Source organism: Chiloscyllium plagiosum, unplaced genomic scaffold, assembly GCF_037043375.1.
Source record: "Chiloscyllium plagiosum isolate Xiang-an unplaced genomic scaffold, Cpla_swu_hap1 HiC_scaffold_7, whole genome shotgun sequence".
Taxonomy (NCBI): domain Eukaryota; kingdom Metazoa; phylum Chordata; class Chondrichthyes; order Orectolobiformes; family Hemiscylliidae; genus Chiloscyllium; species Chiloscyllium plagiosum.
Window position 1 is genome coordinate 30,335,401 of NW_028270145.1, and position 16,827 is coordinate 30,352,227.

At 40.9% G+C, this 16,827-nt stretch overlaps 1 protein-coding gene across 2 annotated transcripts in view; it reads right to left on the reverse strand.

Annotated features, from left to right (window-relative positions):
- Nucleotides 1-16,827, reverse strand: part of LOC122551428 (INO80 complex subunit D-like) — an 81,242-nt gene that overhangs the window by 14,131 nt on the left and 50,284 nt on the right. For both annotated transcript variants that reach the window (XM_043693321.2, XM_043693320.2), the window contains exons 5-6: nucleotides 6,547-6,771; nucleotides 1,185-1,294 (exon numbers count right to left, since the gene is read on the reverse strand). In XM_043693321.2, the coding sequence (XP_043549256.1) occupies nucleotides 1,185-1,294; nucleotides 6,547-6,771 (335 nt within the window). The remainder of the gene's footprint in view (nucleotides 1-1,184; nucleotides 1,295-6,546; nucleotides 6,772-16,827) is intronic.

Sequence of the window (16,827 nt, forward strand, 5' to 3'; positions counted from 1 at the left end):
GTGAGGGCGGGCTGGAAACTAGAAGTGAAATCAATTAACTTTTCCAATTCCGGAAGGGGGGGGAAGCAGCACAGATGATATCATCGCCGAAACAGTTGTGTTTGGGGGCCAGAATAAGATTGGAGCAACGAATGTACCATGTACCACAAGAAGAAACAGGCATAACTGGGGCCAATGCGAGTACCCATGGTCACCCCTCTGACCTGAAGGAAACGAGAGGAGTTAAAAGAAGTTATTGAGGGTGAGGATGAGCTCGGCCAAGCGGAGGGTGGTGGTGGTGGGTGGGGAGGGATGGTTCAGCCTTTGCTCCAGGAAGGTGTGGAGAGCCCTCGAGGAGGTGGACGTGTAAAGTGATTGCACGTCCATGGTAAAGAGGCGGTGGCTAGAGCCTGCAAACTGGAAATTCGAAACTGGCATGAAGCTTCAGAGGAATCACGGGTGAATGTGGGCAGGGATTGGACCACGGGAGAAAAAACTGAGTTAAGGTAGGAAGAGGGGAGTTCTGTGGGGCAGGAGCAGCCAAAAACCATGGGCCTGCCTGTTTGTGGATCGTTGGAAGGAGGTAGAAGCGAGCTGTACTACTATCAGCTCGGAGGCAGTGCAGGAGGGTTCGTGAGATGAAATGAGCTTAGTGACTGTTGTTGATATGATGGCCTGATGTGCCACGGTGGGGTCATGGACCGGGGAAGAAGGAAGTCGTCTGAGAGCTGGCGCTCCACCTCTACAATGTCGAGGTCAGTATGCCAGACTACAACAGCACCACCCAACCATCAAGAACTCTTGCCTTGTGTGGCAAAGACCTCATCTGTCACCTTGTCCAATGCCTTTTGGAAATCCAAATGTACTGTACTTACTGGTTCCCCTTTATCCAATCTGATTGACACATTCTCGAAGAACTCAAAGTCATCTGTCAAATACAGGTTCCCTTTCACAAAACCATGTTGACATTGCTCAATTCTGTAAATATTTCATGACTACCCCCTTCATAATCCTTTGCAGAAATGTTATTTTATCAGTTTATCAACAATTCTCAATGGCATTACACGTTCAAATCAAAGACAAAAAAGATGTTGGAAATCAGTCAGCAATCATTACAAGTGGTTCTGCCAAGAAATACTGTTGATACTGATTTGTTCAGTAAACTTTGTGTCTAGATATTTGAAAAGCGTCAGAATTAAGGATACGTTGAAAACAGTGCCTGGTGTATGGAAGAGACATGTTGGGGCAATGTTGGCCCTTGATGGTTCCTGTACACAGTGCTGGTTCCACTATTCTGTGATCTGGCTGCTTCGTGCTGAAAAGAACAACAGTGAAATTAGTTAGCCCGAGAACTACCAAGATCTAACTAGCCCTGATGCCAGGTCACACAGATATCCGTGCACTTTAGCATGGCAGATCTTTCCTATTTCAGCATGCTACATCAGTATCATTGGGGATGGGCACTGGAAGCCATTTCCAACAGGGAGTTGCAATTACTACCAGAGTCCTTTGCAACTCCACAGGCAGTCAGTTACATGGCAGTGGCAGGTGCCAATGCCTACCTCTGTGTTGCTTCATGGATGGTAGGGGTAAACTTGAACATGGGAATGGGGATCACTCAAGAAGAAAAATGTCTTTGTATCAATGAACATATATAAACCCCTCGAAAGCAAACAATTATTGATAGCTATTAAGTGTTAAGAGCTGTTTAGACTCAAAGGCCACAAGGTACCATAAAGAATTTCTCTCCCAACCCCAACATCAAGAAAACTACCCACTATACTTGAAGTCTCAAAAGCACATATATAAGCAATGAATTATTTCACAGTGCAGTGATGGTTGCAGCAGGTAAACTCTGCAACCGGTTCATAGACAGCAAGGTCTTACTTCAAAATACAGCCCGTTCACACACAGCAAGACCCGAAAAGCAAGGTACTAATTCACAATTGCAGTGGTTTTGATCTTGAATTAGTCAGGATGCTGGGAGAGGCCCCAGCTCTCCCTCAAAACATGCTAGCAGATCTTCAAGAGCCATCTGAGCAAGCACAAGACCCCCCCCTGCAGTTCGATTCGCTCTCTTCTGATGCACTCTCCATTTTCACTCTTGCTTTTATGATTGTATTATTCTCTGCACTCCATGCTGATTCTTTGCTGGAATCATCCAATACCAAGTGTGCTTGTGTTTACCCTTTTAAAGGCTTTATCCAATTAACACCACTTACCCGTGAACTCGCGTAGCCCTGTAAATTTTCCCCTTTATTTATCCACCCAGTTTCCTTTCCTTAGTCTGTCTCTAAATCTGACTAAAATCAGTCTCTACCACCTCTTCAGAAAATGTATTTCAGGTCAGAACTTTGTTTGAAAAAAAATCAATTAAGCTTGTCTTTGGTTATTTTGTTAACCTGACCCCTGGTTAACTACCCTTCTGTCACTGGAGAGAGTTTCTTTTCATTCACTCTGATTAAAATTCATGATTTTGAACATCTCGGGTGTTCTCTGCTCTAAAGAGAGTCTCATCACTTCCATGATTGAAGTACTCATCCCTAACATCATTGTGATTTTTTTCCACATTCTCCAGAAGACCTTGACATATTTCCCAAAGTGTGATGTATAGAAGCAGACAATATTGTAGCTGTTTTAAATGATGCACATCAATCCTTGCTCCTCCTCCTCCTCACCCTTTTCTGCCTTCCCTCTCTCTCCAACATTCCCACTGTCCTCGACCACCCATTTTGCCCCTTACCTCTCCTCCTTCCAACTGATCAGTGCTTTCTCTCAACTTCCCCAGCAACAACTTTCTATCAACAAAAACTGCCTCAACGGTTGAAATTTGTCTTGCCAGTTCTGAATTGATTGAGCTGCAACCTCTAGCCAGCCTCACCTCTTCCACTGCTATGGCAAAATCTGATTTTCATTCCACATCGCCTTGACATCATGGTTTGAGGAGTGCGTCACACCCAATTCTCATGTGTACAGCATCACATGCCTTTGCAAACTGAATTTGGACTCTTCAGATATTAATCAGCAGACTGCAGATCTTCAACACCTGAGTGATACTGGTATTATTAAAATGCTAAAAACTCAAATGAGCCCTTTTTACACATCCTTTGTTGCACAGATGCAAAGGGAAGTTCCTATGAATCAAAGCATTTGTCTCTCAAAAATGACAACATAGATATGATGTCTTTACTGGTTTCAACTTGCTCTTCAGTTATCAACTCAAACTATTTCTGCGTCCAATCTTTGCAGCACCTTACACGTTTCCCTTCGAAAAATTTGATCTGTTTACTCAACTGCCACTTTTGAGAAAGCATCCCATGATCTAATAATTTCTCCTTTTATCCTTCTAGCCCACACGGTTACAGAATTATCAAATTTCACGATTTACCTTCTCAAGACTTGTCAAACTTTTGACAAGTTTTTATTAGATTCTCCCTAAACGCTCTCTTTGAAAGATGAACTAATATTTTCCCAGACTTTCTTAACAATCAGAACTGCTTTAGGGCTTTACTTTTTAAAATCCATATCCTTTGTTATGGCTCCAACACACTTGCAATACTGGAGGTGTTCGTAGCCTCATACAGTACTCAGACAGAGGCCTAATTATCCTGCATTAATGCATCACTTCCTTGCTGTTATACTAGTGTTCCTATGTGGACTTAGAGAGTTTCTCCCTGTGAATGCCACAATACACAAAGCACCTATGTCAATGAATGCTTCAGTAACCGTCAAACAGAAAACAGCACAAGCTGAACCACTCATGTCAGAGCCCCTTGTTGGGATTGAATTAATCAGGTTGGATTAAATGGTTGAGATACAAATATTTGCATTTTTCAAAGTCTGTCATGCTCCTGGTCCAATATAATCTTGAACCAGACACTTGCTGTTAAGTCAAATTAATTTAGACCCTCAAGGACTGGTCCTTTAGGAATCAATGAACAACCACTGAACAACAATGCTGCATTACTCTCATACATTCCTGAGATAATATTAAGCCGATGCACTTTCAAATGGTTTAACACCGTAGACTGAGCAAATCTCTCAGCATTACTATGCCAACAACCTTATCTTTAGACTCCCTCCTTGGTATGTTAAGGCTAAAATAAAAGTAGAGACTAAAATAAAAACAAATAATTGGAAGTTTGGTGAGCCTGAGTACTCAGGCAATTGGCTGCATAGAAGATATAAGCATTAAACTCCTCCCAATCTTATCAATTAAAATAATTTAGGTGGGTCAATGGATTCTGTAAAATATCTGCAGTGCCTTGAGGTGACCCAATGATTACTGTTTCCGCTGTGTGTAATGTTAAGCGATGTTTTCATGTCCAAGCACCACTCTTGACGAGTCGTGAACACAAACAACTCTACACCGGACCATATATATAACCTCCAAGTAAAAGGGCTGAAAACACAGGACTATTTTGAGAAAGAAACAGTTTTGATACAGTACATTTAACATTGTTAACCCGTGCAAGCAACCCCTTGCACATGTGGTGACTCGAGTTTCCTCACAAATGCTGCTAAGCATGCTTAAACATTCCTCCAATCCGACTTCTCTGGTCCTCTTCCTCCCTACCCATTATTTCCTTTTGCCTTGGTCCAAATATCCCTGGCCTTTAACTCAATTGACCTGAATATCACAGTAGTTCTCCACTCCATAGATCAATTGCCCCAAAAACAAAGACGACCGCAGCTGTGAACACAAAGGTAAAGAACAAGCATCATCTTGAGAAGCCTGCTCCATGTTCTCAGCACCTGACTGCCAGAGAACATGCAAATTCTAAGCAGCCTGTAATGTCTGAAATTAAAAAAGTCTCCATCAGGAGACGTGAAAGAAGAAAGTATTAACTTGTTTGAATGTAGAGCACTGAAAACCCTTTGTAGGGAGCATCACGAATGACTTACTCTGTTGAACAGAGACGGAGCTTAACTTTAATCATCATTAAACAGGAATGCTTTAAACATAAAATAAGATTTAATCCAGCTTCCTGTGCTTTCAAGCTTAATAGTCTCTTGAGAATGATTTAGTCTCTTCAGCAATTATTGTTTAAAAAGATAAATACTCCAGCCAAAAAAATTATAAAAGTTAAATAGATATTAAAGCAAAAAATATTTTTTTTTTAAAAAGTAAGCCTCCACAGAACACAATCTCCTCTCATGTACACCACCCAGACCTTAATCTCATTTTCACCCCACTGTCTTCTGAAAGCATTAGAGTGCAAACCCACAAGTGTTGACACCATTCAACAGACAAGTAACAACTCTTCACGAGATCAGACAATCAACTGGCTGCAAGCCAGCTGACCACAAAAAGCATCACACTGAGGTATGAAGCTGCTCTTTTCCCAAAGTCGATGCTCATTCAGTTGCTCATAGGAGCTACAAGACAGTAACCAGCAACCATTTGAACGTGAATGGTATGGTAATTGTTGCTGGACTAGTAACCCATACCGTTAGCCTAATAATGAAGCGTGTAACAGTTGAAATTATAGCATGATAAATTGGAGAATCTGAATCTGGACGACAAGAATACCTAAATATTGAAACAAATGATATTAGTCAAGTTGGTATGAGACAAGCTGCTGAAAAACCCAATGATTTCACCAATATCCTTTGGCCTGGTCTGGCCTAAATGTGACTCCTTAACGATGCAGAAGTAATTCATTCATAGCTGACCTCTAAAATGGCCTCAATCATACCAATCCTCTCACCACCTTCCATAACAGCTAAAGCTGGGTAGAAAAATAGCTAGTCAGCAGCTGTCCGATTTACCCCATCCCTCTCTTGTCTGGGACACCTCAGGTTCAATCAAATCAGCCAAATCAATGCAGGACAAAAAAAGACTAGTATTTCATCAATGGATAAGCATTCAGGCAGCAGTGCAGTTTTACACTTTCCACACATGCAGTGGGTTTAAACACCTGTTTGGAAAACAGGAGCTCCTGAGTTCAAATTCTAGTCCTCTTGTGGCATGGTGGTAGAGTCCTGACCTCCTGGACTGAAAGGCCTGCGTTCAAGTCATCTCTGAACAGACTGATTAGAAAAACAGATTAAAAATAAATAACAAAGGTGAGCTTGTTTCTGGAAAATTTGTTTGAGGGAGGAACGTTGGCCAGGGCAATGAATTAAACATGGAATTTACAAAACTACGTCCTTTTGTTTTTTTAAAGACACAGGGCCAATAAGAATGATAAAAGGCAGGGACAAGGCCATATCACCATCCCTTCCTTTTAACAAAAATGTACCATACAGATTGAAATACCAGATTGTAGGCGTTGGAATCTCAAAACTACTCTCACCAAGGGCCCTAAACAGAACAGCAGTCATTTCAAAGAGGATGAAGGTATTAAAATATTGTATTTTTAGTGCTCTAATGAGGCTTCATTATGAATGTTTGAAATTCAAGACTGACAATAATCACAAAGGCTGTATTTGACAAAATGTCCAAAAGCAGCAAACTTCTCCACCCAAAGGTTGTGTTGATCCAAGATTATCGAAGAGATTGGTTTCCCTTGACCAATCCCTCCATTAAGTGATACCTGGCAATGCCAGCGCACAGTGGCTGACCTGGTCTGCGTGGGGGCTGCCGCTCGGAGTTCCCAAAGCAACTGCCCGGCGGAGTCTGGCTCCTTGCTGGCTGCTTGCAGTAGTGCTTTCCGAAAGGCATGCCGACACCTCTGCTGGCGGGCCGCTGCTCGCTCCACTCGACAGAGCTGCACATATCTGTGCTGCAGATAAGTGCAGTGGCGTGTCATTCTCAAACTCCTTGTACTCGGCCCCTCATCTTCCAAGCTGCACAAAAGAATGGAATCAAAGTTTAACCCTCCTGCCATTAGAGAAATCAGTGTTTCTGTGTGCATTCATAACAAATATGCATGCACTATTTACTTTTGAGTTAATGTAATCGACAATGTAAAGAACTTCAATGTTATAACATTTGGCCTTATGTGGTGATTGCAACAAATGACATATCAATTTGTACCAGCAATATAATTAAGCACAACCTTTACTTTATGCTTGCTCTGCTCACATGATCTTCTGCCACTCTGTCCCCCCCCGCAAAGTTAAAAATCACAACACCAGGTTATAGTCCAACAATTTGAAAGTATAAGTTTTCAGAGCACTGCTCCTTCATCAGGTCACTAGAGGGGCAGAAACCAGCCTGACTCAAGGTTGGGATACAGACAGACTCTAACTTCACACCTTTAATGCATTCTCTGAGCTGAGATATCACTTTTTTTTAATGAAACCTTAAGTTAACTTGGGAATGTGACTTGAAAAAAGTTTTAGGATTTACATATTAATGAACCAAAACATGCACCCCAATTTTATGCAATGAACTTAACAGCAATCTAGGTTTGTTCAATTCATTGCATCAGTTGTATGACACTTTGATCTCACAAGTCTCTTGCTGCATTATAGAAAATGGAGCAACATTATACAGCATAGGAACCAATGAATTTGGCTATGGAAGGGAAAAGTCTAAGGAAACACATCCAGCTTTATTCACCACTTGAACAGCAATTTTGTGACCAACGTGAGAGCCAAGGCCAAAGCACAGCACACAACTGCAGGAAGGGCAAATCAACAATCTATAGGAGATCCTCCTATTTACTCTGTCTGAAAACATAGTCAGCATTTTCAAATTCCTGAAACATGCAAGGGACGCAAATAAATAGGTGAGATGGGGATAAGACAGAATGAAAGGGGACTGGAATGGAAGGGACAAAGGAAAAGGAAAAGGCGGGTAATATTGAATGAACGACAACATGAAGAGAGATGGGAAGAAAAGAAAATTGTTCAGGAAGAACTGTTAAGAGATCTGAAAAGGGAAAGAATGGGCCCAAAGTATTTTAATAAATAAAGGGAAAGGACATGCTTTTAAGTTTGGGATTCGGGCTGGATTGGATTTCATTTCACAAAATGGCATTCCTTCAATTACTCAAATAGGTTCCGTTTGCTGATAGGTAAGAGCAGTGAAATTTCTGAAATTAACTGAATGATTAAAAACCTAACACTTAAAAATTAAAAAAAAAACTCAAGTATACAGGTGACCAGAAAAAATTGTCAAACTAAAAGAATTTTTTGAATTTCTAAAATTGCTTTTATATCCCACATGAATGTAAACATTTCAAAGAAAAATTTGAGATCAACAGGCAGTCGGAATGTAGTGGATCGCTGGTGTCAGCAGGCTTTTAAGTTCAAATAAAAGAAAAATGAGAGCCATATCTATAGTGCGTTTTGACAACATTCAGATGCCCCTCTGCATTTCCAGCCTTCTAATTTAGTAGTTTTTGCACTACTGCCACTGTTGTAATGTATGACATTTGGCAGCCAATTTGTGAAAGCAAGCTCCCATAAGACTAAGCTAATGACCAGATATTTGCTAGAGGTGTTGTTGAAGGGGTAAACATTGGCCTGATATCAAAGAGAACTTCCATGCTCCTCTTCGAATCTTGGCATGGGGGCCTTTTATATCTACGTCAGAGGGCAGATGGATCTGGCATTAAAGTATCTATCAAATAAATGGTCATGGCAATGCAGCACCCACAGTACAAGATTGCAAGCTTAAGTCTCTCACGGAGGACTTGAGTCCAAAACTTTCCATGAAAGAGGCAACTGTACAACCCAGGGAGCCAGAGTCAACATCCTGAACAGCATGTAAAGGAGAACCAATGGAGACAGAGCCAGATGTCTGCTCTTGGCTTCACTGCTCGAAAAGAAAATTATCCAAAAAAAAGAACAAATAGTGTGTACATTCGTAATAGCTTTCATCCAGTCAAATGTCACAATATGTCAAAGAAGCTTTGGAGGAAAATAAATGGGACACAGGTGGTGAAACTTTACAACAAAATGTGTGGTTTAAGTAGAAGGCTTGGCAAAGTTCTTCAAGGAAAAACAATAGAAAGGCAAAGTGATTTATAGAAGGGAATTTCAGAGATGAGAACTGATGTGACAGGAGGCATGACTGTCTTCGATGGAATGAACAAAACTGGGACTGCTCAGAGGCCAAAACTGGAGGAATGCATATCTTTCACACAATCTTAAAAGATCAAACAGAAACGGATTTATAATATTGCCTTTCAGGACCACCAGATGTCTCAAAGTTCTGCCAGTCAATTAAGCATTTTGAAGGGTAGTCAAGATGTTAGCGCAGGACCTGTGGCAGCCAATTTGCATGCAGCAAGCTTCCATGAACAGTAATGTATTAATGGCCAAATAATTTGTTTCTGTGGGACTGATCAAGGGATAAACATATGCCAGATTTTGTATACCCATCTAACAGGGGAAGGAGGATCTCAGTATCATTTAACATAACAAAACATCGACTGCAACACTCCTTCAGGAATGTATTGCAATGTCTGCCTTAATTTTGTGCTCATGTCTTAGAATGGGACACAAGCCCAAAATTTGCTAACCTAAGAGACTAGAGAGCTTCAACTCGGCTACAGATGATTAGATTAGATTAGATTACTTTACAGTGTGGAAACAGGCCCTTCGGCCCAACAAGTCCACACCGACCCGCCGAAGCGTAACCCATCCATTCCCCTGCATTTACCCCTTTTACCTAACACTACGGGCAATTTAGCATGGCCAATTCACCTGACCTGCACATCTTTGGACTGTGGGAGGAAACCGGAGCACCCGGAGGAAACCCACGCAGACACGGGGAGAATGTGCAAACTCCACACAGTCAGTCACCTGAGACAGGAATTGAACCCGGGTCTCTGGTGCTGTGAGGCAGCAGTGCTAACCACTGTGCCACCGTGCCACCCGTATGCCACCGTGGCACCTAATTCAGAAGTCAGGATATGCAAGGTCAGGAGGATTTGAAATTAAGCACCAGAAAGCATTTAAAAATCAAGGTGTTCTCAAATTGGGAGCCATCATAGACTGAAGAATGGGTCTCGTTGCATGTTAGTATATGGGCAGCAGTCTGAGATGAGCTAACATTTACGAAAATGAGAGATGGAAGTGTACTTCTGAAATAAAAACACATGGTTCGAGAAACTCAGCAGATCTGGTACCATCTATGAAGAGAGAAACAGCTTTTCGATTCTGATAAGCTCTGAAGAAGAGTCCTTCATGCACACATATCTATCGTGGTTCCTTGATTTTTGCTATCTGACTTTCTAATTGGCTACTTTGTTGTGCCAAGTTCTTTGAGGATTGTTTTCCTGCAAGTGGCCTGTGGGAAATAAAAGCTTAAGATGTAGGAGCAGAAGTAGACCATTCCGCCCATCGAGACTGTACCACCATTCATTAAGATCATGGCAGCCTTTCCTGTATCAACCTCAATTTTCTTACTGATTAAAAAGTTTATCGCAGCCTTAAATGTACTTAATAAGCCAGCCTAAACAGGCCTCTATGGTAAAGAACTCCACAGATTCACTGTCCCCAGAAGAATTCCTCCTCGTCGGTGTTTCAAATATGCAACCACTTATTCCGGAGAGTATGCTCTCTGGTTTGAGGTGCTTTCACAAGGGAAACAACCTCTCAGCATCCACCCTGTCAAGTCCTTGAAGAATTTTGTCTATTTCAAGAAGGTTGTGTTTTTTTTTATATTCAAGTAGTTACAGGCCCAATACACTCAGCCTCTCATAAGACAGTCCATGGAATGACAGCCAACTGCAGACATGCTAACTGTCAATCAAGCTGTATGATGAATGGGAAAGTGCTGCCAAAAAGCTGGGATCCAATAAAGCCACTCAAAATAAAAGCGGCTGCCATTTGTCACAAATTCTCTAAACCCGTAATGAGTATATGGAGTGAGTACTGACACTACTGTGTCAACCAACAAATTGGTGGCTGAGCAAGACTCATTGGAAATGGAAACAAAAACAGAAGTTGCTGGAAAGGCTCAGCAGGTCTGGCAGTCTCTGTGAAGATGCTGCCAGACCTGCTGAGCTTTTCCAGCAACTTCTGTTCTTGTTTCCTATTTACAGTATCGGTTCTTCTGCCTTTTATCATCGGAAAAGGAGACTATTTACTCAGCAAATGAAATCTATTTAAGTTGTCTCAACAACTCCTATCCAAACCTATAACAAAGTCTTCTTATAAATCAAGGATTATTTTCCAGAAAATTGAGAGTGACAGTGCGTCCCAGAACAATCTCAGTTATCCGAACATCAATTATTTGAGCAAGATCTCGTAAATGCTTCCTTTGTTTGGATAACTGATCTGATCGTAAACAATCAGTTATCTGAACAAAATACTCCCGCCTTTCTCATTTGGATAATCCAGGTTGTTCTGTATACACAAATTCAAGCCTCAAGCTACTTGTACTGATTGAGTACTGACAGAGGAATTACCTATCAGCTTCATTCCGGCAGGGATCTGTAGCGTCACTGTATACAACCACAGTTACAGTATCAACAGGAAGTCACATCCTTATTCGCTCTTAAATAAAAACAAAGTACAGAACACTCAGGTCCAATTGGGTGTTACTGGATTTGAAATGCCAACTCTATTGTCTCCACAGATCCTGCCAGACTGCCACAGTTGTCCAGCAATTCATTTCTTTCTCAAATGTCCAGCATCCACAGCATTTTGCTTTTATTTACTTGATTCTATATCTTCCTTATTCAGTTCTCAGAGTGTCTGTGTGTAAAAAGGTAAGGATGCAGAACATATTCTGGATCTGTTGCCAATATCTAATACCATCATCGCTCATTTTCTTCGACTGGGAAATCTGTCCATCTCCAGTAGCTCTGTGTTTTCTCAGTTTGTTCGTAAGAAAATTGGAATGGGGAAGGCCATTCAGCCCTTGGTGCTTTATCTATTCAATTAGATCATAGCTTATCTGCAATTCAACTGCAACTACAATTTCACTCTTTATTGCTTAAGTCTCTTTGTTGACAAAAATCTGACATTTTCACTCTTGAAAGCTAATCAGCTCTGCACCCCCAGCCTTTTCACTAAGAAAATTCTGGATTTTTACTTCCCTTTGTGCAATACGATGTCTGGTTCTAATGATAAAATACATAAAAAACAAAGTAGAAGATTAAACTCCTCCATTCTAATTCCACCACAAGAGGATGTCATTTCTATTTATTCCACTGAATCATTTCAATATCTGACAACAGTTCAATTAGGAGTACCACCTGCTGCACCGCCTCCCCAAATTTCCTAAGCCCCAATGTGCAATCATTCTTCAGTTTAATTTTCAAGCACCAATTACATTCTGGTGAATTGAAGACCAATAGATCCTTATTACACAGATAGGAGGCCGTGACTGACAAATCATAGAGAATACTTTTAGGAGGTAACAAGCAAGTAAAACAAAGGAAAGCCAGTAGATATGATTCATTTGGATTTCCAGAATGCCTTTCACAAGGTGCTGCACAGGATGCTGCTAAATGAGATAAGAGCCCATGGCATTTGGGACAAGGTACAGGCAATGACAGAAGGAGGAGGGGGAAAAAGGGGCCTTGTTCAGAATGGCACTCCGTATCGAGTGGAATTCTACAGGCGTTGCATTAAAATTAACAAAATAGGATCGAAGGGCACAGCCTCAGAGTTAAACCATGACCCTTTAGAACTGAGATGAGGAAGAATTTCTTCAGCCATAGGGTGGTGAATCTGAATAACTGACTGTTAGAGAAGGCTGTGGAAGCCAAGTCAATGAGTGCATTTATGACAGAGATAGATAAGTCATTGATTAGCTAGGGGATCAATGGTTAGAAGCAGCAGCTAGGAGATTGGGGTTGAGAAATATATCAGCCATGATTGAATAGCAGAGCAACCATGAGTTAAATAGCTAATTCTGCTCCTACATCTTACATTACTGCCGAATGCCTAAACTGAAAGCAGCACTCCAAATGGGAGCCAACCAAAACTCTGTACAATTTACATGACTTCCTCTCCTTCATAATTCAACTTCAAACAAAAGCCAACAATTACATCAGAGTCTCAGTTATGTTAGAAAACTCTTCGAGATCTAATGAGTTATAAGTTGTGATTTCCAAATATCTTTGCTCCAATGCAATTCCTAAGTTATTCAATTTATCTTGTAGTGGGTCCAGTGTGGACTATCAAAGTTTAACTTCAGGCTTGGGCTTTACCAAGTTCTTTGTTATTTCATATCACAGGAGTTCATAAACACAGCTGCTAAGATGGAATTCTCTTTTGCTTAGGGATTGCTGGGAGTCTGTGTATATTTTCAACAAACATTCCTAGAGTATTCAATGCATGCATTACTGATTCTAGCTCAACTGTGGTCAAGTTTGCCACATACACCTTGCAGTATTCTCATCAACAGTTTCAATGTCGGATGCACAACCAGAGTTACAAAAGCAGCCTAGTGTGGAAGATCATGTCACTCAATGAGATGTTTAAAAAGATGGAAGATAATGCTGACGCAACTTGCACGGTTTGGGACATGAGTAATGATGGAAAAGCAATGGCCCTCCAGGCAGTCTCTAACAATCACTTACATGTGCATTTAAATGAACATGTTCCACATGCCAGCCAGAAACCATATATGATTGCCCATACAAAATAGAAATCCAGATATTATCAGTCAAATGCAGGAGAGCAATCTTAGGAATTCCTCTCCAGCTCCCCACAGCAATCAAAACTTGGCCAGGACATCTTCCTTGATTTGATTGCTTCCAGAAAGTAGTAACTATGGGAAGAAGTGATCTCCACCAGGTTATCACCTGCAAGCTTGCATGTGGTCCTGTAACCACGTTCTAGGGAAAGGCTCTGGCATCTAATCTAGGTCTAATCTCCCAATTCAAAGCAGTGATCCCTCATCTTCTCTAATCTACTGTTTAGGAACAAAGTGTCAAAAGGAACACAATTCTCCCTTTCAATATCTTATAAACCTTGATCAGAACATACAGTACACTCAAACAATTCAAAGCAAAGTTAGCAGGAAACAGACACTGTTGAGGGGGAAAAGAAATCACCCAAGATGGAGTTGATGGGCGCAAGCATAGACAGCTCTGTATTCTTCCTGAATCATTAATTTAAAAAAAATCCCATCTGTTTTACAAGGTGCTCCAGTGTAACAGCAATTAATACCACAATATTGGAGGAACACTTTTCCTTTCCCAAATCACCAATGAATACACTGACAGGTAACAAAACCATGCATTAAAATGTGAAACAGCACAAATTGGAGAAGAAAACTCCAGAAGCATGTCATTTACAGAACAGCTTTCCAGTCAGCCATTCAAAACCATTCTTCTCTTCAATTATATTTGTATTTGCTTAATCTCCTTAACCCCATATCAATTCTCATCTCGCTTAACAAAGAAGGAAGGCATCTCAGTTTTGAAACTTTCTGTTGACCCTCGCCCTCAATGTCTTTTCTAGAAAGTTTTAGATTTTCACCGATACATGTGCGAAGTGCTTCCTGACAAAATCCCTGAATGGCCTTGTTTTAATCTTCAAGTTATGCCACTTTTGTTGGATTTCCTCAGAGAAAACCAATTCTCTTTGGCTCAGTAACTCCTTTGATCACAAGAAACACCTGAATTAGATCACCATGTAACCGTCTATATTTTACTACAATCATGTTTATTGAACATTTATTTTACAAACACTCCAGTCCATAAGGATGAGGACCTCGGAGCCCTAGGAACTTGAAAAGACATCCTGGAGTGTTGAAATGAAACTAATTTCTCTCAGTCTGGACAAGCTTCTGTACTTTTCTGTTTAATAAATAAATAACCTGTTGTTTCTACCACTGAATATGCGCGAAGGACAAAAATGTACATTCATGTAGCAGCTTCCATGGAGCAAAACATCCCAAGACATGCCACAGAAGGTTAATCAGATAAGCACTGACACCAAGACAAAGATAACAAGTAATTAAGATCAAAGTGGGCTTGGAGAGAGAGAGAGGGGGAGAGAGAGAGGGAGAGAAAAATGGTAATTTAAAAAATAAGTGACAAACGTGGAAAAACATAGCAGCTATTCCAAGTCAACAAAGCCTAAAGAACTAGCAGCTATTCCAAGTCAACAAAGCCTAAAGAACAGCAAGGAAGATTGTTCATCGGCTATCTGCATTTATGCAAGTTAGGTTCAATGGCCAAAACATCAGGTTAATGTCCCGGTTTTCTTGCATCGATATAAAAAAGGAATTCAATGGTGTATTTTTGCATCCAAAGTCAGCACTAGCCAGGATGCAGCACTCCTTGAGTATAAAACTGCAGCATCAGCTTAGATTGAGCTCAAAACTTAGAACTGAAACTGCAAATTTCAAACTCAAACACGTTTCTCCAACTGCATCAAATTTGTATACAAATAGTCCTTCCCCCTCAAATCTTTCAAGCAATATTATAATTGATTTACCTGTCAAGAAATTGTTCAGAAATATCCTAGAAGTGAGTTGGGATGGTAAAACTTCAACACACAATGTGGGGCAAGGGCTAATTTTTAACAAATGCCCACAGTCAATTTGTAATTAATCTTAATCATAGCCTATGTTTATATACACCCGAAAATCACGTATAGAGACCCACCTCAGATTTTAAGTGTTTTTGTTGCAAGGTTTAACCAGTTGACTTTTCTATTAGACTGAAACATTTTCTGCCCATATCCTTGTTATCTTGCTCCCCTAAAACACTTGGAAGAGATGAACCCTCATAAAACATAGTTAATTTGCAGCTTCACTGAGCTGTGTCATTTCAGGACACTATTGCTGGCTGTGGCATGCAGCACAAAGATTCCTGTAAGCCCAATGAACATATGTCAGTTCAAAACACCTAACTATTCTAATCCAATTCTCAGCACCTGACTCATAAGCTTTTGCACCTTAGCATTTGCAAGTGTACATTTAAATGTACAATTGAAGAGTGCTTCGACCATGTTCAACTGAAGCTAGCTGGTCAGACTGTCACAGGAATTATTCAGGAACCACTCAAAAAGCTATCTATACCCTGACCCAAGCACATTAAACACCATGAGGCAGATCATGCCTGACAGGAACAGCTATCCCTCAGACTGGCTTTGAAGGTGATTTGAGTGTATTCCTGACATTACGCCACCTCTCTCAAAATATTGCACAACAGGCAACTCTCACAGACATAGGCTTTCTAGTTAAGAATGGCTAAGGAAGGAAAGAAATTTAAATAGGGGACCTTCATGGCAGTTAAAAATAGAATCACAAACTCATGCACAATGCACTTAGACAGGGTTTGGGTGGTCTAATGCAAACTGAACCAACAAAAAGGCTTTTATACGACTAAAAGGCAGCCTACAATGCTAGTATGAGCACAGGCATTTGCCAGTCCCTGCTCAACACAGCATGCTCTATCCAAAATGCACTTAACATGCTTCCAAAACTCTGGTGTACATCTTAAAAGTTGCACGAAGCAGTGACAGGTCCACAAGTTGGGTGCCTGAGCTCAGGCAATTCAATCTAAAGGTATAATTCTTACTTGCTGATTCGCTCCTGTTGGAATTTTGTCAGTGGTGGGTTAACTTCAAAATCTGAATATGAAGATGTGTCACTATCCATGAATTGAAATATGTGGGAACATTTTACTGAAAAATCCGTGGCCTGTGAAGCTCTGATGTATATGTGCATGATGCACAATGACAAAAACGATGTTCCTCATACCAAAGGGTGAACGTCCATTCGCCAGTAATTGTGGCAAGTTTCACCAATTCCATGAATGTTGTGGGATCAAAAACAAAATATGCTCGCACATAATCCAAACTTTAGTTTGGCCACCCTTCATGTAACATCGCAGAGCAGTACTGAGTGACTGCTGTACTCTTGACAGTAGCACCTTTCATCCAAAACATTAAACGGAGGCTTCTCTCGTGGAGAGGCTCCATGTCACCAGGGAGTCCTCTTGGTAGCCTGGCCAATATTTGTCCTTCAATCAATAA